This window comes from Emys orbicularis, chromosome 7, assembly GCF_028017835.1.
Source record: "Emys orbicularis isolate rEmyOrb1 chromosome 7, rEmyOrb1.hap1, whole genome shotgun sequence".
NCBI classification, from domain to species: Eukaryota; Metazoa; Chordata; order Testudines; family Emydidae; genus Emys; species Emys orbicularis.
Window position 1 is genome coordinate 95,886,564 of NC_088689.1, and position 25,801 is coordinate 95,912,364.

The following is a 25,801-nucleotide window of genomic DNA, read 5'->3' on the forward strand; positions in this document are numbered from 1 at the left end:
CATATGGTAGCTTGCCACATCTAGAGAGTGTAGGAATCTGCTTTTCTGTTTGGTTTAGGGAAAGAAATGTTTCATGTTAATATGACCTATGCCACATGCAAGCTCTCTGCCTCCGGCTAAGTGAGGTGTGCCTCTGTTTTCAGTCTAAATGTTTTAGTATGGTTGCTTTAAATAAGGAAAGAGTATGTAGAAGAAAAAAGAAAACCATGTGGTTCCAATTTCCCCTTTCTATGATAAAATCCATTTCTTCAGGGCATTGTGATGGTTAATTGGATTTCAGATTAACTCATAGTAATAGAAATAGATCATCTGGACATGTTTCTGCAGCAGAACTGAGCCTGTGTGGTCGTCTTCCTCTGTTTAGAGACTTTATCCTGAATGTGTTCATTCTTTCTAATTCACCAGATCAGCTAGTAGCAACCACCCCCTTACATTTAATTGAAAAGTATTGTAACTATCTTGAAATACATACCTCAGACTGAAAAAAGGCCTAGACCAAATTAAGGGCAGGGACTTATATGCTGGAATATACAGTTTCTCACAAACAAATGAAATAATGGCACAAATGAATTCACTCCAAATAAAATTGCTAATTTGCTGATTTAAATCTGTATTTAAAAACTCCCTTTTCCTAATGCTTGCTCTGCTCTGAAAGAAAGTGGACAGGCAGCATTTCATCAGAAATCTTTCCCCCTTCCAGGAATTCTTTCCTGGATAGGCTTTTCTGCAAATCTAATGCCTGTCGTCATTAGAAACGCGTGAATCTGTGCTACATAAGAACTGAACATGAAACCACATGTCTCACCACATCCAAACCAATTTGAAGCCTGTATAAGTAACCCTTGTTTGCTCCTGGCTCCCAAGAGACCTACCACAGCAATCATCCATGCAGAGGCTCAGAAAATGTCCTTTTTTTTTTCCTGAGCAGATTTGCTATCTCCAAATGTTATAGAGCTGGGTGGAGGGGGACCATCCATTCTTGGGTCCCTCTGGAGTAGTCCCAGAATCTATGAATTTGCATAGAGCAGCCAACCAGAGCACAGCAAAGAGAGTTTCAGATCTTAGACTGCCCTCACAGATGATGTTAAACAAACCAGCCCTATTGGCTGTTGGGGAGAGGGAGTTAGGATGCCAGAGGAATTGAAGAGGTGGATATGGAGGAGGGGGAGGATCTGATGGGTTGGGAAGAGGCAGAATTCAAAAGGTTCAGATAATCAATAAGCTCTTAAAATGTTGGAGTGTTATCCAAACCAAACTGCTGAACCTTGTCCATCCTAGAGGAGAACAAACAGATGTCTGTTTGATATGGCTTCATCTTTACTTGCATTGTAGATCCCATCAGCCTGTATTAAATAGACTCTTATCCTCATCTTGGAACAGAATGGGAGCAGGGGAGAGACCGAGATTAGTGACTGTAAATTGGGAAGGGGTGGGCAGGTGTGTCAGGATTGGATTTTGGATCAGATGGGGATGGAAAATGGGGGAGTGTCAAGGATTGGTTTGGATCATAGCAGAGAAGAGGATCAGGTTGGGGAAAGAGAAGAATGTAGAAAATGGAACTAGAGTTAACAATGCAAGTAGAGGTGGGAATTTATTTGAACCAGAAATTAGATCTGGCTTGGCTCAGGAGATGAGCAGAAGTTTGAGCTGGTTCTTATTTTGCTCTAACTGATTTGCTATAACATGCTGACTTGTAATATCAACATGAATTGATATAACAACCGGAGAATGTCACTATAAAATGCTGTTGATAAACAGGTTTTAATGGCATGGTTTGAGCTCAGTAACCAGAAATTTTGCTTAGAGCTAAATGTGGGGTAACATGGGAGATATTCATGGTGTTTGAAAGCATTGCTTTCTTTTCAAAACAATGTATTATTTTGCAAAAGTTTGATTTAGAGGAGCCTGTCCATACATGAAGCCTCCTCTGAGAATAACAGAGAAGAAAAAACTGATTATTTTTCCTGACACAGTTAACAGTGTTTCTGTTCCTTTTTATTCTTTTACTTGAAACTTCTCTCAGCAGTGTGTCATTTCTTAAACTGTTTCATTTAGTGAATGCCCACCACTTTCACCCCCCATATTTAAAGTAATTGATGTTTTTTCCTGCTATAGATGTTGATGAATGTCAGACAGGCATACACCGCTGCGGAGAGGGACAGATTTGTCATAATCTACCTGGAGCTTATCGCTGTGACTGCAAGATGGGCTATCAGTATGATGCATTCAACAGAGCCTGCATTGGTATGTAAGGCACAGAGCAAGCAGAAACTACTGATTGATGAGCCTTCGCAGTATTTAGCGCTGTTGTTTAGTGTGTAGTTATTAGTTCTGCTCTACAATAGCTCAGAAGAGGTAATAGGATTGCTTCCCCAACTACCTTCATTCATTGTGACCAACCTCCACCATCCTTCTGTATCATTATGGAGCAGATGTCCTCAGTTTAGCTCAATGGTAGGTTATTGATTGAGGTCATCTGCACAGCACTTTTCTCTGGGTTAAGTATCTCCTGCTGCAGAAATGTATCTTTCTGAAAATCTTCACAGTCTTCTGGGGAACGCACTGGGATAAAGCTTTTTATATTTTATCATCACTGTATGCCAATTAGAGTACAAAGCCAGACAATATAAAAAACCAAGGTTGCAGCATTTCACACTGTAGAGATCGATCTCTGGCATCTTTAAAATATCCTCCCATGTCTCTCTCGAATCCTGTGTTTTCCCATTGTTTGCTTGTTTTGCTGACAGATATAAATGAGTGCTGGAATTACCCAGGACGGCTGTGTCAGCACACCTGTGAGAACACTCCTGGGTCCTACCATTGCTCTTGTTCATCTGGATTCCGCTTGGCCTATGATGGGAAGCACTGTGAAGGTACCGGACTGCTTACCTTTCCTTTTAAGACAAAGTCTGCATTGGAAGAAGAAGGACTTTAGGGGAGGAAGTTTGGGTGGCATTTGATACAAGAACCCATGATTCATGAATGCTCTGAGGTTATGTAAACACTAAAATTTCACATTCCGAGCATCCTTAGAATGGCTCTCAAACTGCAGTGTAGTTAAGGTATTTATTAAACTTGCAATATGTATGTAAAGCTTCTCCAGCATCATTACATCCCATACGCTCTATCACCGGGGTGGTAGGCAAGGCAGGTCATTTCTACTAAACATGAAATGCTGAAAAGCCATTATAAGGTGAGGACATAGAGCACCTCTTTCTCGTGCCTTTCACCTTTTTCTCTCTTGTCTTTCCCCAACCCTGTCAACTTCTTTCATAGCCATGTCCTCGTCTTTGTGGTTACAATATTTGCAGGTAAAGAAGCAAACTGACTTGCAGTTGTGAATCTGCCTTTGTTTTTTAGCAGCTGTGCTTCCCAACTGCCCAGTAGCAGTTTTCATACTATTTCAGGTAGTTTCAGTAACTTTCAAATTACGATCTGGGAACACGAAGCAGCACAAGAGACCAGGAATATCATGTTTCTAATGAATTCTGAGAAGCTCTTCTAGACTGAGTGAGCAGGAAAGTAGGTACATCTCCAGTAGTTGTGCATGAGCTTGACACATTGTGTTTATAGAGCTAATCTTTTCAGTTGTTAGAGTTGTGCACATAACTGATTTTTTTCAGTTCGATGACTGAACTGCAAAAAATGTTGCAGGTCAACACGAAAGAAATTTTTTTCATCAAACTGAAAAAGTAAAAAAAAAAAAAAATTCTCTTCAGGTCAAACTAAATATTTTGTTTGACTTGTAGAGTCTAACTGATGGATCAATGTGTTGGTTATTGATTAATTTTGTAGGTAGCAGTGGCTGATAAAAGTTCAGTCTCCTGAGTGGCTACAGCCTCAGGAAGATTATTATCAATGTTATTAGAATGGGGGACCCAGGAAGCACACAAGAAATTGCTATTTATCGCAAGTCCACTTATTAACAAATCCGCTTAGCAGATAAATAATCCCACAACCACTGAAATACAGCCGTAGATAGAAAGAGAGTACAAAGTGTTTAGCCCTGTGACTGGTATCACTCACATCTCCTGCTGGGGAACCCCAGAGTGTCAGTAATCATCTTCCTCCTGCTCATCATCACCATCTTCACCAGTGGGTGTCATCCAGGTGACTCTCAAGACACGCAGGCTGGGAGACAACTTTTATTATGTGTTTTACTGACTCCCACTGGCGTTTATACTATTTATGAAGGTTTCAACACTGTTTTCCTTATCTGTACTTCCACTCCCCACTAAATCTGGGGCACCCCATTTTTCATAGGCTAACTTTCCCCTTCTACTCATTAACATTTATGTCCCTCAACCACCATAACAACTTGTGGATAGCACATTGCTGTCACCCTATGTCTGCAAAAATCCCCAAAATGTTACAACCAGTTTTAACTGGCATCTTGCAGTGTTAGCGGATACATTGCAATACATTTTTTCCCAAACATCAGCACTTAGCACAATTTCCCATACAAGGTTATTCATCAGTCAACTAGTTGACGTGAGGCCCTGTTTGGGCTAAGCTAAATATCTTACAGGCCTAAGTCCAGTAAGCCCCATATTACAACATTAATTAATACTTATATTTCACCTCTATATCCTGATATACCCGATATATTTTATTCTTTGCTACAGAGACAAAACTAAATGTTTCATTTTCTTTTCAGTGTTTTTAACTTTTTAAAAATAACATAGAAGCAAAATTCAAAAGGAAAAGCCATTTCAAATAGAAAAATTGAAACGCTTCATTCTGAAAATGTCAGAATGTAATGTTTTGATTTTTTTCACAACTTTTGTGATTTGTCTGTTCCAGATGTCTGGATCAGTGAATTTGATCCAAATTTGCTAAATGTTTTGGTTGACCCAAATCTGCTTTGGTTAAAAAAAAAAAAAAAAAAAAAAATAAAGTTTCATCTTGAAAATTTCTCCCAGCTCCACTTTGCATATTGCTGTTCATTTTCTCTTCCTGAGTTATTCAAGTGGATGTGAACAGCCAGTTATAGGAGATAGGATCAACATTCAAACTGGTTGAAATTTTTCATTGAAAAGGGTTATCTTCAATGTAAAATGGCTTTTCAACAAAATGAAAATTTTCTTCCAAAATTTTTTGAATCATTTGAAACTTCCAAATTTCCATCAAAACAAAAAATTTCAAATTGAATCAAAATAGAAAGGTTTTGGTTTCCATTTTCTGATCTCCTTCCTCTCCCCACTTCTTTTCCTTAATCCCTCTTTTCCAGCGGAGAAAAGGGGGAATAAAAGGAGAGGGGGAAAAAACCAAAAGAAATGAAAACTTAACTCTTTTTGTTTAGATTTAAATCAAAATCAAAATGGATCAAAACAAAGAATTGTGCAATGAAAACATTGAAAATTGTTTCGTTCCTTTGAATTATTTTTATTTATTTATTTTGCAGAAACTAATTGGCATTTTTTACCAACTCTAATGTATTAATTATATATATTATTATGGAAGGGCTATAGTTCCTCATGCATCAGGCCATAAGCCAATCACTAGCAAAGAGGGCTAGACAAAAATTTCTCCTGTGAGCAGATTATTCCATAGTTGTGCACGTTCTCCTGAAGAATCTGGTTCTAGCTGCTGTCAGAGGCAGGAAACTGTAGTAGATATTGTTCTGCTCCAGTGTAGCAATACCTTTGTTTATTTTTGGATACAGATGTGAATGAATGTGACAGCACTCCATGCAGTCAGGAGTGTGCCAATGTCTATGGTTCCTATCAATGTTACTGCAGGCAAGGGTACCAGCTAGCAGAAGACGGCCATTCTTGTAAAGGTACAGATGCTGTTCATGTCGTTTGTACTTTTTGTACGTTGCAGGGAGTGTCTAAGGCTCTGTATTTTATGCCCTGCTGCAGTGGCCACAAAGGGTTGTTCCAGCCGCTGGCAATTATTGGAGTGTAGCAGTGCTCTGGGCATGCCTCCAGTGCTGGGGGCTGTGAGAAGGGGATGGCATAAGGCCAGAAACAATGTCTGTATGCTATTGGAGAATTCCCGCGCAAAGGGAAATCTCAGCTGCCCACTTAGACCAGATTTATGTCTGCTTTGCTCCACCAGAGCAATACAAATCAGACTTCACAGGGGCCAGGATGTATAGCCTAGGTTTGGTGGAGGAACCTGTGCGTGACTGAAGAACTAGTGAGATTATTGCCTCACAGTGGCAAGAGACTGAAGTCTGAGCAAGACAAGTAGGGGGTTTTAGTCAGACTGTTTTTCTGAAACTCTATCATCTAAACAGTGGCTCTCCACCTTTCCAGACTACTGTACCCCTTTCAGGAGTCTGATTTGTCTTGCAAGTTTCACCTAAAAACGACTTGCTTTCAAAATCAGACATAAAATGCAGCTGGCTCCGGGGACCGCCAGAACAGTGGCTGGTGTGGCTAGCTCTGAGGAGTGCCCAAGCAGTGGTCCTGGGGATGCCCTGGGGACCTCCTGAACAGCAGCTGTCCTGGGGCGGCTGGAACAGCGACCCGGGGCACCCAGAGGCTGTCCAGAGAGTGGTCCCTGGGAGCAGCGGCTGGCGGGCAGTCAATCCCCGCACTGGGGCAGGGGCCCCAGCAGGGGCCCCAGAAGTGGAGATTTAGTCACAGGTATTTTTGGTAAAAGTCATGGACAGGTCAATGACCGTGAATTTTTATTTATTGCCTGTGACCTGTCCATGACATTTACCAAAAATACCCATGACTAAATCTTAGCCTTACTTATGGCCCCCCTAAACCTGTCCTGTGACACCCCTGCCCAGGAACTGAAACCTCCAAGTTGAGAAACACTGATCTAAATGAGTTGAGTACCCCTAGGAAGACCTCTGAGTACCCCCAGGGGTACATGTACCCCCTGGTTGAGAACCACTGATCTAAAACCTCTGCAGTACCATAGCTGAGCTTAAGGCCTGCTCTGACTTCCACTGGCTGAAATGGTCCCCTTGGAGCTGTTATGCTATTGTGGATGACCAGAGTGCATCATATTTTGGTCATTCCTCCAGCTTGCTCTGACACCAAACTGCACCAGAAGTCAGGAGCAGGTAATGTATGGGTAGTTTCCAGCTGCCCCTATAGGACAGCTTTCTAGGTTGCTTTATGCTGTCTGAGGGGATGAAGGATCTGAGCCTTTGGGTTTTGTTTGTTTTTTAAACACCTGTTTAGCAGACACCTGACAAATACTTGGGAGAGAATCTCTGTTTGTTTATTAAGGAGTCAAACACCTGATTCCTTCCGTTAAGGTCTGAAAAAGCTCCCCTAAAAGTTCTAGAGGAATTCTGAATTTGGAAAGCTACAGGAGAGTATAAACCCAGACATATGCTTGATTTATTGCTGGTCTGCATTACTTTTAAGTTGTCAGATAGTAATTTTCAAACATGTAAGGGGAGAGCAAGGGGGGAGCTGAACGCTTCATAAAACACCATGAACGGCCCTACAGCAAAGTCAGACTTTCAGAGTTGGGCGCTTGTTAAGTAAAACCTATTATTGATGAGATGAGGGATTGCATCTGACGTCACCTGTATCAGAGCCATCAGAATTTCCTTGTGTTCCATTTTCTCTTCATTTACATCTGTCACTTCTCTAATGCTTTTGTAATAATTTAATTCCAGATATTGATGAGTGCACACAAAGTGCGGGTATTCTTTGCACTTTCCGCTGTGTGAATGTTCCTGGTAGTTACCAATGTGCTTGTCCTGAGCAAGGATATACTATGGCAGCAAATGGAAGAACATGTCGAGGTGAGAATAAGATTAAGGGACTGGAAAGATTGTAGCTTAATGTCAGTTCTGGACATGATATAGAACTTTAGGGTTATCCAGTCAAACCTCTATTTTATACAACGATCACCATAAAATAGTCAACCCGTGGCAATAGTTGCCACATATCGTTATCAAAGGGGTCAGTTTTCCCCCTACATTTGGAGTAAGAAAGAACTATTTATTAACTATTTAATCCACTTTTTAATGGAAACCACTGTATTATACAAATTGAGGTAAACATTTTCACTTAGGTACCTAAAGTTATACATGCAGGATAAATCCATATTTCATCACCTAAGTAAGTGGGCTGATTTTCAGAGGTTATGAACCCTCAAATCTCTAACTTCAGTGGAAGTTGTGAGAGCTCAACACTCCTGAAAATTAGGAGACCAAATTCAGGAGACTAAATATGGACTTAAATGCCTAATTTCAAGGCATACACGTTTGAAAATGTTGGCTTATGGGCTTGTCTACACTGGCAATTAACAGCGCTGCAACTTCCTCACTCGGGTGTGAAAAAACACCCCCCTGAGCTCAGCAAGTTGCAGCGCTGTAAAGCCCAGTGTAAACAGTGCCCCAGTGCTGGGAGTTACGCCCCTCGTTGAGGTGGTTTTTCTGGAGCGCTGGGAGAGCTCTCTCCTGTGCCATGACCACACAAGGCACGTTAAAGCGCTGCCAGTGTAAACTAGCCTTAAGTTAACAGTAAGATATAAACCACACTGGACTAAATACTCCCATAAAATCACAGAAATGTATTTAAGATGGCTAATGTTTTCATCTGCAGTGCAGCTGTACATATTTGAAGTGAAAATCCTCCATTTTGAAAAGATGTGCTTGTCATGTAATGATGTTTGAAGAGCTGATTACCTATCACCCTATACGCATTAGAGTGTTCAGTTACACTAGCTATCAGGCATTTACTGTCCTCCTAGTTTTTCAGGGCATCTTCAGACTTTTTAGTTGCACAACTCAACTCTTGGGTTCTGATTCTTCTCACCAGTAAAACTCGGGCGTAACTCCTCTGACTTCAGTGGAGTTAGAATGTGTAAAAACATGTATGAGCTCAGAATCGGGCTCTCAGTGTTACGTCTCTTGCATGGAAGTCAGAGGAAACATGTATTTTGCCCACCTACAGTAGCTTTAACGATCCTTTCTCCATTTCTGTTATGTGCTGACATCATGACCTGAGGCTGCTTGTATGACAGCTGCTATCTTTGTGAATGCTGGAATTTGAACCAGGTTACTTCAGACTTAATAGTATGAGTCACTACTGCTGAGCTGAAAAGCCAGGCTCTCTGTAGCTCAGAGCTCTAAGACACCCATATCCTCTGTGGCTCAGGCATAGAAGGGGATGCGTAGCACACACTGACCAGTGAGTTACACTTGCCGTTTTCACCCTCTTTTCAAGTGCATTGCTTGTCATCTTAAACCTGCACAGAGGGAGCCCAGCATTGTGTGGATTTCCCACTGAGTGAACTATATAGTGATACCTTCAAGGCAAATTTTTAAAGGTTCTGCAAAAAAAGTACTCTCTTTATTTGCAGCAGTACAACCACATATCTGCATTGATGTTTGCAAAAATATACGTGTAGAGGCAACCATGTATTTTATGCGTGTAAACTGGAACTTAACCATGCAGCAGAAGTAACTGTGTGACGAGATGCTTGTTTTCTTGCACAGTTGCACACATGATGATTGCATGAGCAAATGCAGATTTCTGAGCAATGCCAAGTGGGTGCACACAGAATTTTGCAGGCTCATATATAGAGGCCTCTTTGAAAAGATGGTCTTATGCATTTCTTTTTAGAACAGTCTAAATTCAGGACCAAGTCCTCTATTGGTGGAAAATCAGCCTGAATCCAATTAAGTTAGGTCAGTTTACACCAGCTGAGGATCTGGGCCTGAGTGTTCCTCATCTTCTCTGTCCTTATACTGAAAGCCACTGAAGTATTGTCCTTTGCATCATTTCTTTGCTGGCATTTTCATTACACTGTGAATTCAGACAGAGGAGTTGTAGGCAGCTCCTCAACATATAGAATGTTTTTAAAAAGCTGTGCAAATTTCACGCTATAGCCAAACTGGTGAAGTGAGCCTTTCATGACATTGGCTACAATATAGAAAAAATTTCCATTTTTACCTGGGGCCAGTTTTGAGAATTAATGAGGGACCTAATTTACTTTAATTCACTTTTATTTCGTATGGTATATATTTTTGCTGGGCTTTTAAACCAGTCAGTGTTGCCTGCAAGATCAAGTCTCATCTCTAGGGGGTATGGCTGTGGTTTTCCTTTAAGAGTCTGTCTCCTCTATGACGATTGGCAGAATCACAGAGCACCACACAGTCCGCGTGGTTTGTCTGTTAACATTTATTTCATTTTAAAACCCCTTGTGTTGTCTAGACATTTGAGAAAACACAATGTGACTGCAAGATGTCTGCCAATCTTTTTTGCTCATGTTGGATCCCTGTGATTGCATCTGGTTTTCAGCATTTTAGGACCATCGTTTAGTACTATGCATTTTTATTATTCAAGTAGTCATGTTTCTGCCCAATGACTTGAAGCATCTTTGGATTTTACTTTTCCTTAGAATTCTGTGTTGCTTTCTGCAATTTTTGTCATTAGTAGAGGACATTTTTTTAGATTAAATACTTAGGATCAAATTGTCTTATTTTAAACTGTTGTTCATGAAGTTCCCATATTCAAAATAACCATGTAGGGAGCTCTTTAAAGAGTCATATGCTGACATCATCTACCTTTCTAACCCTGTAAAAAATCAGTGAGAAGGGACTGCTTGTTGTAAATACCGGCTGGTTATGTCCTATGAGATTATTGCTAGTGGCAGCGAGGAAGCAGACTAAAATAATTCTGGTTCACTATGTGTTCATAACATGGATCTGCTGGCACCTCGTGAACAACAGAGATGACCAACCAACTCAGAAGTAGTTCTGCCTAAATCATTATGTTTCCATTTTGACCTTTAAATGTTTTGTTTGATTACAAAGAGCAGTGGTATGATAGCAGGATCTTTGGTTTCAAGAGTTCATTTCCTTCTGCTGCTTATTCCCCACTGAAAGTTAAAACAGTCCTGGGTTCCATCGGATTTACTTGCTGTGGAGTAAGAGCAGCAGAACTTAGTATCTCAAAAGATGTGAAAATATTTGCAAAATGCTCAGCAGTGACAGGCGCATCTTGGTAGGATGGTTGAAGTCTGCAAAGTCACCTCAGTAGGAGACGTGGCAATCAAATGATAACAAGGGAAAGATTGCAAGCTCCTTAGATCAGGAACCCTCGTCTTCCCTGTTTCTTGTACAGTGCCAAGCATGCTGTCAGCTTTTGACTAATAATAAATGATAATACTAAGAGGGAGGTAAACCAGTTTTTTTCACAACCTGTTTTAATATGCACTGGAAGTTTAACATAGCCTAAATGAACATACTTTATTCCACCATTCCAAGACCTGAAAGCTACGTATCTGGATATATGTACTGGAGATGAGCCTGACCTACAAAATTTGGATCTGGATTTCAAGTCCTGCATGTTGACATTGTGTTTGTACCAATCCAGGCCTGCAGGCAACAGTCACTATTGGTAGGCAAACTCCCAGCCACAGAGTCAGGATACGAGCCCTTGTCCTTCAGATCCAAAAGCACAGGCCTGCCTCTCTTTTTGTGTATATCACACACATGTACATCTGTTCAGGTTCATATCTCATGATTGCACATAGTACTTTGTAGATTTACTGCATATTTTCCCCATTTTCCATTGCCAGATATTGATGAATGTGCAATAGGAACCCACAATTGCTCAGCTGCAGAGTCTTGCTACAACATCCAGGGCAGCTACCGATGCCTCTTGTTTGAGTGCCCTCAGAACTACAGAAAAGTATCTGACATGTAAGTCCTCACTGATTATCATAACCAACTCCCTTTGGCTGCTCATTTTTTTCAGACTGTTTTAGTCTTATGGTATTTGTAAAGTGCACCTTGCTACCCTGCTGTGGCTTCTGGGCTGTCCAGTGAACTCCTGCTGCTGTTTTAGAGCTCTGTGCTTTAATATTCACATTAGGGCTGGTTGGAGATTGTCCACCGGGACCTTTTTCTGTTGGAAAATGCTGCTTTCTGCCACACAACTGGCATGAGCAGCCTAGCAAAGGGCTTCCAGGGTCCCCAGCTTGGAGTCAGAGCTCCCAGTTCCTCAGTAGTCTGGAAGTTATGAGAGCCCTGGCTCCCCAGACTGCCCAGCACTTCACCTGGTGGGCTGCCAGGGCCCTGGGCAACTCAAGGAGCCTCAGGAACATTTCAAAAACATCAAAGTGAAATGTCATTTCAACTTTTTCTATGCAAAAGTTCGGAATTTCCAGTCCTTGGGATATTTTGGGTTTTGTTCCAAGTCAGAACCTTCTATTTTTATATATATATATATAAATATATATATATATATTGGTATTTTGGAGTTTACTGTGGAACAGGAATTGCAGTTTCAGCTCTATTGCACATGTTCACTGTACAATCTGAGGCACTGGAGCAACTGCCCCCGAAGGATCGATCACATGGAAGAGCTATCCCATTCAAGTGAATCACACACAGAACTGGAACGAAGGAACATCTGTTTTGTTCTGATTGTACTGTCTCATTCACCTTAGTGGGGCAGTTCCCCAGCAATCCCTGTATTACTTTGCACTGCCTGCAGTGTGGTGCCTCTGTTCCCAAAAAGCAGCCATGTCCAAACATTCACAGTCAAAGAGGATGGCTGTGTTGAGTGGCCTTGGAGAATGGGTGGGAAGGAAATACAAGAGCTATGGAGAAATCACAGAGGATGCTCTTCTCCTCTCCAAAATGAAAATCCCTGTCACTTATGCCTTAAACATAGTTTTATTGCTTTCTTTAAAAGCTAGAATGGGGCAGTTTGGCTAGTACAGGCACTTGTTAAGAGTTAGAGTACAATTGCCTCTCTGAGTGCGACTGTTTCGGATTTCATAAAACACAGTCCCAGTCTTGCACTTTGATGATTCACAGTTTCCTCCTCCAAGCGATAGGCTACACACAGTATGACTTCTGTCTAGCTTTCTCTGTATGCTCATTGTGGAGCTTTCAAACAGGACTCTCCGTGTGGAAGATGTTTTTGGTATGCTGTTGTACTCTGACAATTATATCATTTACAAATGTTTTATGGGGGCTGTAAAAGCAGAACCAAGCAGCTGTTAATTACACAGTTGAAGCTTGGGGCTCTGCTGCATATCTGTCTAAATACAAATAAAATAATGGAGATATCCCATCTCCTAGAACTGGAAGTGACTTTGAAAGGTCATTGAGTCCAGCCCCCTGCCTTCACTAGGAAGACCAAGTACTGATTTTGCCCCAGATCCCTAAGTGGTCCTCTTGAGGATTGAACTCATGACCCTGGGTTTAGCAGGCCAGTGCTCAAACCACTGAGCTATCCCTCCCTCCTCTAACACATGCTAAAGGGTTCTTGTGACTTTGCAAATGACTGAAATGTACATCTTCTAACTCACAGTTACTGTAATACTAACCATTTCTTGTTTTTACTCTCTCAGGAGGTGTGAACGCAACAATTGCTTTAATTATGTGGATTGCCAAAACACCCCTGTGCGAATTACTTACTATCAACTCAACTTCCAAACCAACATCGTAGTCCCAGCTCATATTTTCCGTATTGGACCTTCACCTGCCTATGCTGGAGACAACATAATCCTTACCATCAACAAAGGAAATGAAGAAAACTACTTCAGCACTAGAAAGCTTAACTCCTATACAGGCATTGTCTATCTTCAGCGACAAGTGAAGGAGCCTAAAGACTTTTTGTTAGATGTTGAAATGAAATTATGGCGTCAAGGAACATACACAACTTTTCTTGCCAAAATTTACATATTCATCACAGCTCATGCTTACTGAGTCATGTATTGACATTGGAATTTATTGGTGCTATGCTCTTTTAATATTCTACCAAAGCTTATTACGGTGGAACTGGTATTTACTGTATCTAGCCTTTATAATAACTTTCTGTCATTGCTTCAAACTATTTTATTGGTTGTGTAAATTAACTTAATTTTTATTGACTTGTCTTTTGTGTAATTCTTTAGATGTTAATTGGACTGTATGTATGTGAAGGAAAGATTTTAAAGGCAGTACATCTGTTGTGTACTGAAACCTTCTTTTACAGTCGCTCCAGTGAATTCCTTTGGTTTAGTTACATCTATAAGATACTGCACTAGAAAGAAAAACAGTTCACTTGGGGGCTTTGGTTTGTGCCACTGATTAGGGAAAAAAAATAACTGAGCAATTTCTCTTTAGCACACATTGCACAAACCTAAAGTTTTGCTTAGCCAAAAATTTCACCAAGGTGTGTCTGCACCCAGATGCTATGGTGATGAAGGCCATATAAGTACAGACAGACAGCTAGTGCACCTCATATAAAAGGTTTATTTTCCCCCAACTTTCATAGTATATTGCCTATAACAATAAATACAGAAAATATACAAACAAACTCGCCCCACCAACAAACAAACATAAACTGTAATCATAGGCTTGACTTTAAAGGGACTACTCACATACTTAAATTTAAGTACATGTCCAAGTATTTACAGGACTGAAGCCTTAGATTAATGTCTTGCACTGCCAATTAAAAACTCACACTACAGTTAGTAGCATTTGTCTTGTACCATTTGAACTCATCTCTGTACAAACCCATTCTATTCAGGTAGCTCTGCTTATAGATTAGATGTGTTATAATTCTTAAAAGGAATGCCAAAGAGGAAACATGTAATCAGTTACCACACCTAATTCAAAAGCCTGGATGTGCAATTAGATTAATAGATTGCAAATTTAAATAAATCAAACAAAAGGGGAGTGACTTTTATTTTCCAAGAAAATGACCTCAGTTATGCTACCTTCATGATGCAGAGGAAAACGCTAGATAAATTGGCAGTTTGTATTATGTCGTTTGTCATTATATGATTATGTCACAGCACAATCTCGGTTTCAAAGTGGATTTCCTCTTGTCTCATAGGAGACTGGATGAGGTCCCAAAGCTGAGGGCAAGGTGTGGTATGTGTAGTGTAATCCAAGTATTTGTTAGAATTTAGAGGTGAATATCAGAATTTTTTTTGTAGATGATCTTTTTAAAAAGTTCCAGTGCTGTAATCTTCTGAGCATTCTCTGACCTAGTTATAATTATTCTGCAAAATGTTCTTAATGAAAATCATAACTACAATATATAAATATTTACTACACTGTAGTTTAATAATCCATTCTATCCTACAGTAGATCATATATTGACCAGTGTGCATTGTATATAAAACAAGAGAGAAACCAAGTCCTATGTCTTTTTATACAGTAATAATTAACCATTTGATTATCATCTTTTTGTAAAATATTAACTTGTTTGTACTGTGGATTAAGAATATGTAAACGCTATCTATGGGTGAAGGGGGAGATGTACTGTATTCATTATATCCCATGGCCAATTCTACCGTTTCAAATAAGTCATTTTTTTAAATTTGGACTTTTTCCAGATAATAAAATATAAACTTTTTTGTACCTAACTTTATATATATCCATGACTGTAGAAAATGAATTTTTATTCTTTAGTTGTAAATTCTTGGAATATCTATAGGTTGCATATTTCAAACTTATTCCTGTTGTTCTGTCAGAATCCTTTCTGTAAAAGTGATCTTTCCTCCACATGAGTTCTGTTTTCTATAGTTAATGGTCTTAAGAACTTACCAGTAAAGTACCAATCAGAAACAATGTGTTTATGCAATTTATCATTTCAAGTAAATGCATATCTGCAGTGCTAGGATTAGCAAGATGAAGAGGCAATGCCGCAATGAGTACAAAAGTCTTTTAGATTCATTATGCAGCTTGCACATTAAGAGGTGATAGAGTTCTCTGTGCCCCAGCAGGGCACATCAAGAATCACTGAAACCCAAAGTTCTCCATCAGCATTAGTATTTGATTGAGTGTAAATGCCATTCAAGCTCCAGCAGTCTGTCCTGTCAGAGAATTAATGGACAAGCGATTTGTTACTTCTGCTGACTAAAAGCAAGAACAGTCAATCATTAGGTTAAGCCTCTGGCAGTAAACACTGGCTTTTCATTTTTTTAGGACACGTAATGGATGAACAAAGTTCTGGAAAAGACTTTCCATACTATTATATAAAAAAATGTTATAGTGTTTAACACTGTCTTCATCAGCACTGCAACCTATGGGCACCCAGATAAGAGAGAATGGCCATTCTACTCTACCTAAGGAAAGGCCTCTGCTGGATAACTTCACATTTTATTTTTTCTAAAGCAACCTAAACAGCCACTTACCTCTACTTGAGCGGAGTGGGGCGGGGAGGGGGAATATGGTCCCTGTTAGTTCTCAGCAATAGGCACAGTGTCGTTAGGGTTAATACTACACACATTGTGAGTCACTTGCTCCTTTCTCATTCAGTCCCCAATGCCGTAATTGACTCCGCACAAATGGATGTCTGTACCTACACACAGCCCCATTCATTTCATTTTCAGTTGTAGGCTCAGGACCTTAGGGTTTGTCCTAAAGCACATTGAGGTCAACGGATATATTCCCATTGAGCTTAATGGGTTTTGGATTGGGGCCTTATTCTCTTGTTTGTTGACATAGTTGACATAGGGTCTGATTCTCATTTATGCTAAGTGTAAAGGGACCTTAGGGTAAATGGGATTCAGGCCCATAGGGCCAGTTCCTCAAAGGTATTTCAGCACTTAATTCCCATTGATTTCAATGGAAGTTAGGTGCTTAAATACCTTTGAGGAGCTGGGCCATAGTGCTTGCAACTGTGCATTAATCAACCATTGGGTGGGCTAGGCCTTAATAAGTTTTGTGGTCTTAAAACAAGATGTCTATACTTTCCTTCCTGTGTCAGCTATTTCTGAACAAATCAAGCCACTACTGAAATATTGAGCTTTTTATTTTAATTGTTTTTAATGAGTGCAGGTAATTGAGGTGTGTTCATTTTTCCTGGCTATGGAATATTGAAAATTCATAACAAAACTTTATTTAAATTGATTAAATTAGGCAAAGATGACAGCAGTTGCAATCCTAATGATCAAACTGGCTTAGTGGACTTTGGACAAGTGTGTAAGTAAATATTTAAACCACTCAGCTAACTAATATCCTTAGGCCTCCATAGAAAGGAGAGGGGCTGCACGTGACATGTCTCTGAACATCCTGTACCCCAGGCAACCTTTTTCTTTCTGAGGCTCTTCCAACATGCTATAAAAACACCATGGCCCCACTATGCCACAACTAGGGTGACCAGGTGTCCGGTTTTTGGGAGGAACACCCAGTCAAAAAGGGACCCTGGCGGCTCCGGTCAGAACCGCCAACCAGGCTGTTAAAAGTCCGGTCGGCAGTGCTGTGGAGCCAAGTCAGGCTAGTCCCTACCTGTCCTGTGGCAGGAGGCTCCGCGGTGCACACTGCCCCTGCCCTGAGCACTGGCTCCACATTTGCATTGGCCGGGAACAGCCAAGGGAGCTGGGGTGTGGTGCCTGCAGGCGAGAGCAGCCTGTACTGTGGAGCCTTCTGGTTCCTCCCCCGCCTAGGAGCTGGACCTGCTGGCCGCTTCCAGGGTGCAGCACAGTGCCTAAGGACAGGCAGGAAGCCTGCCTTAGCACCTTCACCGCGCCACTGACCGGGAGCTGCCCAAGGTAAGCCTGCGCCCCAACCCTGAGCTCCAACCCCCAGCCCTGAGCCCCCCAAACCCAGATCCCCCTCCTGTACCCCAAACCCCTCATCCCTGTCTCCCCCCAAAGCCTGTACCCCCTCCTGCACCCCAGCCCTAAGCTTCCCCAAACCTGGAGCCCCCTCCTGCACCTCAGAGCCCGCACTCCCAGCCTAGAGCCGTCACCCCCCTGCACCTCAACCCCAACCCAGAGCCCCCTCCCATACCCTGAACTCCTCATCTCCAGCCCCACCCCAGTGCCCTAACCCCTCCTGCACCCCAATCCCCTGCCTCAACCTGCAGCCCCCTCCCACACTCCGAATCCCCCGGCCTGGAGCCCCCTCCTGCACCCAAACCCCTCATCCCCAGGGCCAGCATCTCCAGCCCAGAGCCCTCATTCGTCCCACACCCCAATTCCTTGCCTCAACCTTCAGCCCCCTCCCACATGCCGAATCCCTCGGCCCCAGCCCAGAGCCCCCTCCTGCACCCTGAACCCCTCATTTTTGGCACCATCCCATAGGCCGCACCCCCATTTAGAGCCACCCCAAACCCCTGCCCCAGCGCAGTGAAAGTGAGTGAGGGTGGGGGAGAGCAAGCCACCGAGGGAGGGGGAATGTAGTGAGCAGAGGACGGGGCCTTGGGGAAGGGGCAGGACAAGGAGTGGGGTCTTGGGGAACGGCTGTGGCTAGTGTGTTTGGTTTTGTGCCAGTAGAAAGTTGGCAACCCTAGCCACAACTGTTTTTCTGCATATAAAATCCAGGGTCGGCGTTAAGGGGTAGCAAGCAGGGCAATTGCGCAGGGCCACAGGGGGCACCGCAAAGCTAAGCTGCTCAGGCTTTGGCTTCAGCTCTGGGTGGTGGGCTGCAGTCCTACATTGTGGGGCTTTGGCTTTCTGCGCTGGGCCCCAGTGAGTCTAACGCTGGCCATACTCGGTGGACCCCCTGAAACCTGCTCATGGGCCCATCCCCAGGGGGCCCCAGACACCTGGTTGAGAATCACTGCTATACCCTATACAATCTTGCAAGTTATATACTACATGTTGTTCATTTAAAAATCAGTGCGAAACACCTCTCCCTGTTATGCTCATACAAAGCACACGGGATCTTTATAGAGGAAGGTAAATACACAGCATTTATTGAGAATAACACAGTTAGCATATGCTTTTTAGACACACACACATACACACACACACATAGTTCTGCCAGTGATGTTCATCGTTACCAGTCTGTTGTAGCTTGAGTCAATCTAATGGCCAGTTAGACTGAGCACGAGTGTGGAGCTGGGTTCTGTCGGTCGCGATCCGATGCTCCGAGGCTTTGCAAGACTGAACCCAGAGTTCCATGGCAAAACACCCCAGCTTTATAGTTGTAAATTCTCATTTGAGTCCATGCATTTTGCAATGGCATCCTGTAATCATTAGTCCTGAAGTGGTGTTATCATTTGATAGTTATTGTCAGGCTTCCCATCGTTATCTCCTATTTGTTGTCTCGCCTTCGGGGGTGCCTGCCTCACCTCTGAGGTCGTCAATGCTGCTAACGTTTAACATTGGATACAATGGATGTTTTCTGATTGTCTCCTGGTCTTTCCAAGTCTCTCACTTCTTCTTGACCATCTGGACATTTGTGGTGGTTTTCATACCTTATCTTTTCCTGATGCATGCATTCCTCATTCACACAAACAATCTCTTACAGAAACCTTCAAAGGTATACAGACAGCAGTATTGTATATTCAGCAGAATACATTGTAAATCAAGCCTTGCTAAATCTTATAACTAAAACAATACATATTGGGGCTTCAGGCTCTCAACATTCCTCTAATCTTCTTAACATAGATAAAATAGAGAATCCTGTCTCTGACTTCCTAATTTGTAATACATATAGGAAACCATAGTAGCTTTATAACTTATTCTAAAACAAAAGGATGACCATAATTAGTCATAAGGATTGTTCTGGTCTGTCATTCCTTTCTGCTATTCAAAAAGGGTGGCTGACAAGATGAAATCAAATCATACATTAATTCTCATAGTACATTATAAAATCCAGCTCCTACATCCCTACATATATGAAATTGGACCATCCGTTACTAGCTGTATTATATTTATCTAATATGTAGTAGAGAGAGAAAATAAGCCCCAAGAATAAGGAAAATAAAGGTCTGGAACTGGCAGGAATGTGTATAGAACACTGACTTGTAAATGAAAATCTTAATGTTTTCTGGAAACTCAAGTATGTTAGATAGAAGGCAACTCTTCGGTCTTTTGTATGACTGCAATTTACATGACAAATAATCCAACCTCTCAACCATCCAACGTTACAAGTTGTAATAGATTTACTAGGATTAACTAGTGGATGAAATGGTTCAATGTATTAGATAGAAATAGGCTTCCCCTCCTTCCCCTTGCAAACCTAACTTATTGCCAGTGTTTGCATCCCTCCTTGTTCCTGGTCCTTAGAGGAAGTGAGTTCCAGTCCCCAGCTAAATTCTGTGTCTTTAGCTCAAGTTGTAGAGATTCAGGGTGAAATCCTGGCCCCATTGAAGTCAATGAGAGTTTTGCTATTGACTTAACTGTAACAAAATGTTCCCCTTCTACTTTTAACTCTAGATTTCTCAGACTCAAGCCCCAGGGTTATACCACAATGGCAACCATCACACAAAACTCCTCTCCCCTAGGGGTTTTGTTTTTTGCCCTGTATCTATACTAAGGTGGGAAAGGCTCAATGATTTTTTTATTTAAATAGTTTTACAGTATTTAAAAAAACATTTAAAATTGAAATTGAAAACCTATATTACGGCCTAAACTTATATTAAAATCATTTACATTAAATGCAAAAAATAGTAAGCAGTATATGTTCAGTGCCAAGTTTTAAAGCAAGTCAAACCACTGAACTGGTAGAAATTACAAGCTAAGCAACAGGAACAAGAGTTTGTTGAAGTGCAAAACCAGCTTTTGACAGCAATAGGCTTTTCTGCAGGTGCAGAGAGAGTATTTCCTTCATTTCAGTTTATTCAATTAGTTGAGTTCAGTGAATAATTCATTCAAAGTTAAGAAACCAGCTGGGAGTTTTAAAAGCATGAAATATTGTTTTCCTCTGTGAATGTATGAGTGAAAAGGTGGCATGAGAGGATGAGATCTACTAGTTCTAAAATCTTGGAAGACATAGCGACCAGAAACAAGCAATTCAATTCCTTAAGTACAACTAATACTTCTGTTGTTTAATAAATTAGTTTTAAATGCAAAACATGTTTTGCTAAACTGCTTGATCCATTTTTTCCTTGTTTCTATCACATTGAAAGTATTTACTAAATTTTAAAAATGCTATTTTTGTGCATTGTCAATTACATTTGAATTTTCATCCAAATAGAGCTTGATACAAATCATAAGTTAAAAAATTAATTGGTAAATATGAAATGTATAATTCACCATTTTCTAAAATAGTAATAGATTAAAATTAAGAATCTGAATAAATGTAAATTAATCTATACAATTGCTTTTATATATATATATATATATATATAGTTTATCCTTCTTATTAGCAGAAAGAACCTCTGAATGTAGTGTAAGGAATATATTTAGTTGCAAATCAACATGTTTTAATGGTTACCAACCAATGAGACTCAGTCTTTTTTTAGGAAAATAACTAAAAAGAACAAATTCAAACCACAACTAAAATTAAATTGCTGATTTAAATCATCATTAAAAATCTGTGATTTAAATTGCTTTGACTTAAAACAAGGCTCCCTGTCCAGCTGCAGGACAAAAGCTGATATCAAACCCATGGATTTGTTTGTTTGTTTTGGATCGTCCTTCATGACTAATGCCATAATATAAGTGATGTATTACATTGATAGCTTTACCACTTCTGATGTAACATTCCCCTGTGATTACAAACTTACCAGTGCATACAGTAGCACTGATAGCCTTAAATGCAAGGGGGAGTAGTGAAGCAGGAAAAGCAAACCTTTGTCATTTTAGCTTGTGTACAGGTGCTGCGGCCATTTTGGAGTCATAACCTGAACTCAACTGCCAAGTGCCTGGGCTCCAGTTTTCCAGTCCCTGGTTCTGCTTTCCTTGTGCTTCAGCCTATCATTCCCCTCCTCTTGTCCGTGCTCCAGGCCCAATGGCTTTTAAGTGGCCGATCTTGCAAACATACCTATGCTTATCTTTGTGCATGGAGTAATCATATCTCCTGTCAAGAGGCCAGCTAGAGTTGTCACCTGTCCAGATTTTCCCAGTCTTGTCCCCCTTTTTTGTGGTAGCTTCCCTGGAAAATCTGCAAGTGTGCTCAGCAAACACTGCCAGCTGTCCAGTTTTATGGGATAAGGTCAGCCTAGATGTCCCAGTTTTGTGCACCTCAGAGGTGGGTGACTCTCAAGCATACTTAAGCAGGTGTGTTAGTGCTTCCTGAATCAGTTTTGCAGTTTGCCATTTATTGCAATGGGAGGCTGCAGTGCTGAGTTTAGGCCATGTCGGGGATGTCTACACAGCAATATAAGGCCAGGCTTGAGACTGGGCTCAAGTCAAACGCTCCTTGCATCCACAAACCAATTGTTGTAACCTAGAGCTTGGACCCAGGGTCCTAGGACCCTGCAGGGCTGGAGAGTCCAAGCACGTGTTCAGCTGGGACCTAGGATCTGAGCCCTATTGCTTTGCTGTGTGCACACAGCCCCGGCTTGACTCGGATCCCAGACGTGCTCCAGATGTATCCTAGAATTCCCAATAGCAGAGGAGCAGCGCTGCAGGCAGCCAATGCAGCAGCAGGAAGTGTCATTACTGCATTGCTGAGCATGCTCTTGCTTCCTGCTCCGGCTCCTCCTCCACTGCTGCGCAGAGCTTGCCTGGAGCAAAGCTGAAAGGTGGTTCCTGACTGCCAGGGTGTTGGGGGTCATCCCTTCCACCAGCCATGCTGAGCCAGGGTCTCTGCTGCTCCCCATCCCTTCAGGGCAACACTTAGTCCCTGCTCTGTTCTCTGTCCCTTTTTCCCAACCTCCCTGGGGCTGCGTGTACTGTGAGGGTGGTGAGTGGGAGCCAGCCCCAAAACTTCCCCGCAGCCTCCCAGGATCCCTTAGCCCTGCCTCCCAGGGTGCAGAGAGGGCAGGGATAAGGGATTCCCTGGGCGTGCTGGAGTACACTGCACCCCAAGCCCTGGGGATGCACTTCACTGCTCTGCAGTGTGTGTGTGTGTTTTGTCATTCTATGTCAAACTGCAAAACAAATGCACAAAAATAAATAAAAAACCAACCAAACAAAAACACCTTCACGGACCATCCGATTTTGAAAATGAAGAATTGCAAAGTTTTATTTTAATAGTTTGATAGCCCTGGAGACTGATGTCCTAATTGTCCTAATTATCCTCAGAACAGGTGCCCATGGGCATTTTCCTACCACTGTGACTCAGCTGAGAGCTGGAGAGCCCCATTCTCAGATTAGATGGCAGTTCAGTATACAGCCTTCTCCAACTGCAGCCATTCTACTGAGACAGCCACCAAAGCAGCTAATTAGGCAATTTATGTACTCATGGGCTCCTTATGGACACCTGAGACCCATTAATAGCACCACCACAGTTAGGAAACTCAGTGGGCAGTAGAGTTTTCCCACAGTGCACCATGTTCCTAGGGCTAGAGTGTCAACACTGGGAGGTGGGCACTAGGCACTTTAGGATACCCTTAATTAGTCTTGAGTCTGTGCACTGCAGTGTGAATGCCAGAGCCCTCGGTTTTGAGCATGGGTCAGAAAATTCTTAACTTTAGGGTTAAAATGCAATGTAGATGCTCAAACCCATGGTTCCCTGACATGGCTCAACTGACTCAAGTCCTACTAACCCTAGGCTTACATTGTTGTTTAGACATAACCTAAGGTGCTGCTTTAGAGCCTCCCCAGGCTCAACCATGTGATTAAAAATGGAAACTCCTAACAGCAAGTGGGTTCTGCCAGATTCTTCTGGAACCAGAATGTACCCTGGCCATTGGAGGTGATTCTTTCTCGAACAGAGTGCCTCTGTAAGGTAAGAGAATGCCCTGGCTACTGTATCTATGTTGTGATGTCCTGGAGAATAGCAATGTTGTGTGTCCACTGCAGAACCTCTGACTTTCTCCCGGATCCTAGGAAAAGGAGCTGGGATATTCCTCACTGTTTCCTCCTTTGGTGGTACCTTCACAACCCAAACTGTGAGTAAGAGGAGGCCCCAGCAGTGGTGAATCAGGCTCAGTGTATATAAATGGATCTGGAGCCTGAGTATAAGCCCCTCTTCTCTCACTTTCAGTACATGTCCCATCACAGAGCCATTCAATTTAAAGCAAACATTGAAGGGCCTGATTCAGTCACTTCAGTTTCAGTGGCATAACACAGTGGCACATTAAGCCCATTTTCTCCTCAAATCTCCACGTCTTTTGCATATGCAGTTGCATAACGATCCTTCAAAGTGCATCAGCCCCATTGTTATCTTTTATTCTTCTAGGCCATGTATCTCAGTTATTCCAGAGGTGCATCTGAGTGGTAGGGGTGGGGAGACACAGCTGACGCTAAGCCACCTTTTTGTTTCCCCTGACCCCGGTGTTATGCTCATACAAAGCACATGGGATCTTTATAGAGGAAGGTACACACGCACACTCTCTCTCTCTCTCTCTCTCTCTCTCTCTCTCTCTCTCCTGCAGTGATGTTTATAGTTACCAGTCCAGAGTCTGGATCAATCTAGTGGCCAGCCAGATTGGTTGCAGAGGGGAGTGAGGCTCTATCGGTCACGATCCGAGGCTCCTGGAGTGTGGCAAGACGAACCCAAAGTCCCATGGCAAAGCACCCTGATCTTTTAGTCTTCTTTTCTCTATTGAAGTCTATGGATTTTGCTGTGTCACTTTCTGATGTAAACATTCCAATACACCTCCAAGAGGGTCATCCTGTCCTTTGTTCCAATTCAATCAATTGTCCGTAGGGGTGCCAGCCTTCACCTCAGGGTCGTCAATCTGCCCTTCATTATGGATGCGTGTTGATGATTCTTTGATGCCCTTTAAGTCTCTTCACTCCTTCTTCCTTGACTCTGGCTATAACAATGGCCTTCACACCTTATCTTTTCCTGATGCATACATTCCTCATTCACACAAACAGATTGAGAATACAAACAGTAGTATTTATATGAGCAAATTAAACCTTGCTAAGTTTTACAATCAATAACCAAGATGATTTACATTGAGACCCAGGCCTTCAATGTTCCTCTAATCTACTTAACATAGACACAATAGAGAATCCTGTCTTTTACTTACTAAACCTTAAAACAAAGAAATGTATATTTAACTACAGTGCCTACTTTGTAATACATATAGGAAACCATAGTAGACATTATAACTTATCCTAAAACAAAAGGGTGAACATGATCAGTCATAAGTATTGTTCTGGTCTGTCATTCCTTTCTGCTATTCAAAAAGGGTGGCTGACAAGATGAAATCAAATCATACATTAATTCTTATGGGTTATTATAAAATCCTACTCCTACACTGGGGCAGGCTGGGAGGCAAACTGTCTTGCCTCCCCAAGCAAACTAGAGCAGCCTAATGGCTGCTCTGACTTCCACTGGCTTGTAGTGGCCTCACACAAGCAATTAGCCAGGTAAGGAGGGCTTTTCACATGGTGTATTCCACTCTGCACCTCGCACGCACCTACCCTTGGGGACAAGGAAGCTAATATGGAGCTGGCCATGTCAGCTTTGTGCCAGCTAAGGATTCCAGGTGGTCTTAAGATAGCTCTAAACTGTGCTGGCTTGTCATCGTCTCCATGGGGCTTTTGTGCTGGCTGTGGGCTCCTGAAACATAGTATGTTGTGGCTGCATCCCCAGCACACCAGCTGTGATGGTGGAGCCAGGGGAGGGTGGCATAAAATGAGGTATGCCATCTCTGTGATAGCCATGCTGCAGAACTTCTCAGCGTCACTTTTACAGACTCCTTTATACCACAGGAGTGATGCAAAGGGGCCAGTGCGGTGATTATGGTGGATGGAAGGCAGTCCTGTTTTGGGGAAGGCAGGGCCTAAAGGAACTGGTGCAGTCAAAAAAAAAAAAAAAAGTGCTTTTTTACCTCAAAGATTTAGACCAACACAAAAGGGAAATACTCCAGACTTCATAATTACACTTTGGATAAGGCTTTTGATACAGGTAAGAGGGAACTCCTTCCCTTCCCCACTTCCACTCATCAGAAACAAGCCAGAATTTCAGATGGGGCTATCTAATCTGACATACTAATGTATGGGAGGAAAAAGGGGTACACACCCATAAGCAGATATTCCATAATGATATAATTATGGAAATTAATACCATTAAGGAACTCTTGGGGGCTATTTAATATACCATCCCGAGCTTATAGCATTATTT

At 42.0% G+C, this 25,801-nt stretch overlaps 1 protein-coding gene across 1 annotated transcript in view; it reads left to right on the plus strand.

Moving 5' to 3' along the window:
• The window catches only part of FBLN2 (fibulin 2), a 133,578-nt gene extending 119,924 nt beyond the window's left edge, over positions 1 to 13,654 (plus strand). The window contains exons 12-17 of the mRNA XM_065407831.1: positions 2,116 to 2,244; positions 2,748 to 2,873; positions 5,666 to 5,782; positions 7,595 to 7,723; positions 11,512 to 11,635; positions 13,297 to 13,654. Of these exons, the coding sequence (XP_065263903.1) occupies positions 2,116 to 2,244; positions 2,748 to 2,873; positions 5,666 to 5,782; positions 7,595 to 7,723; positions 11,512 to 11,635; positions 13,297 to 13,654 (983 nt within the window). The remainder of the gene's footprint in view (positions 1 to 2,115; positions 2,245 to 2,747; positions 2,874 to 5,665; positions 5,783 to 7,594; positions 7,724 to 11,511; positions 11,636 to 13,296) is intronic.
• The last annotated feature ends 12,147 nt before the right edge of the window (positions 13,655 to 25,801 follow it).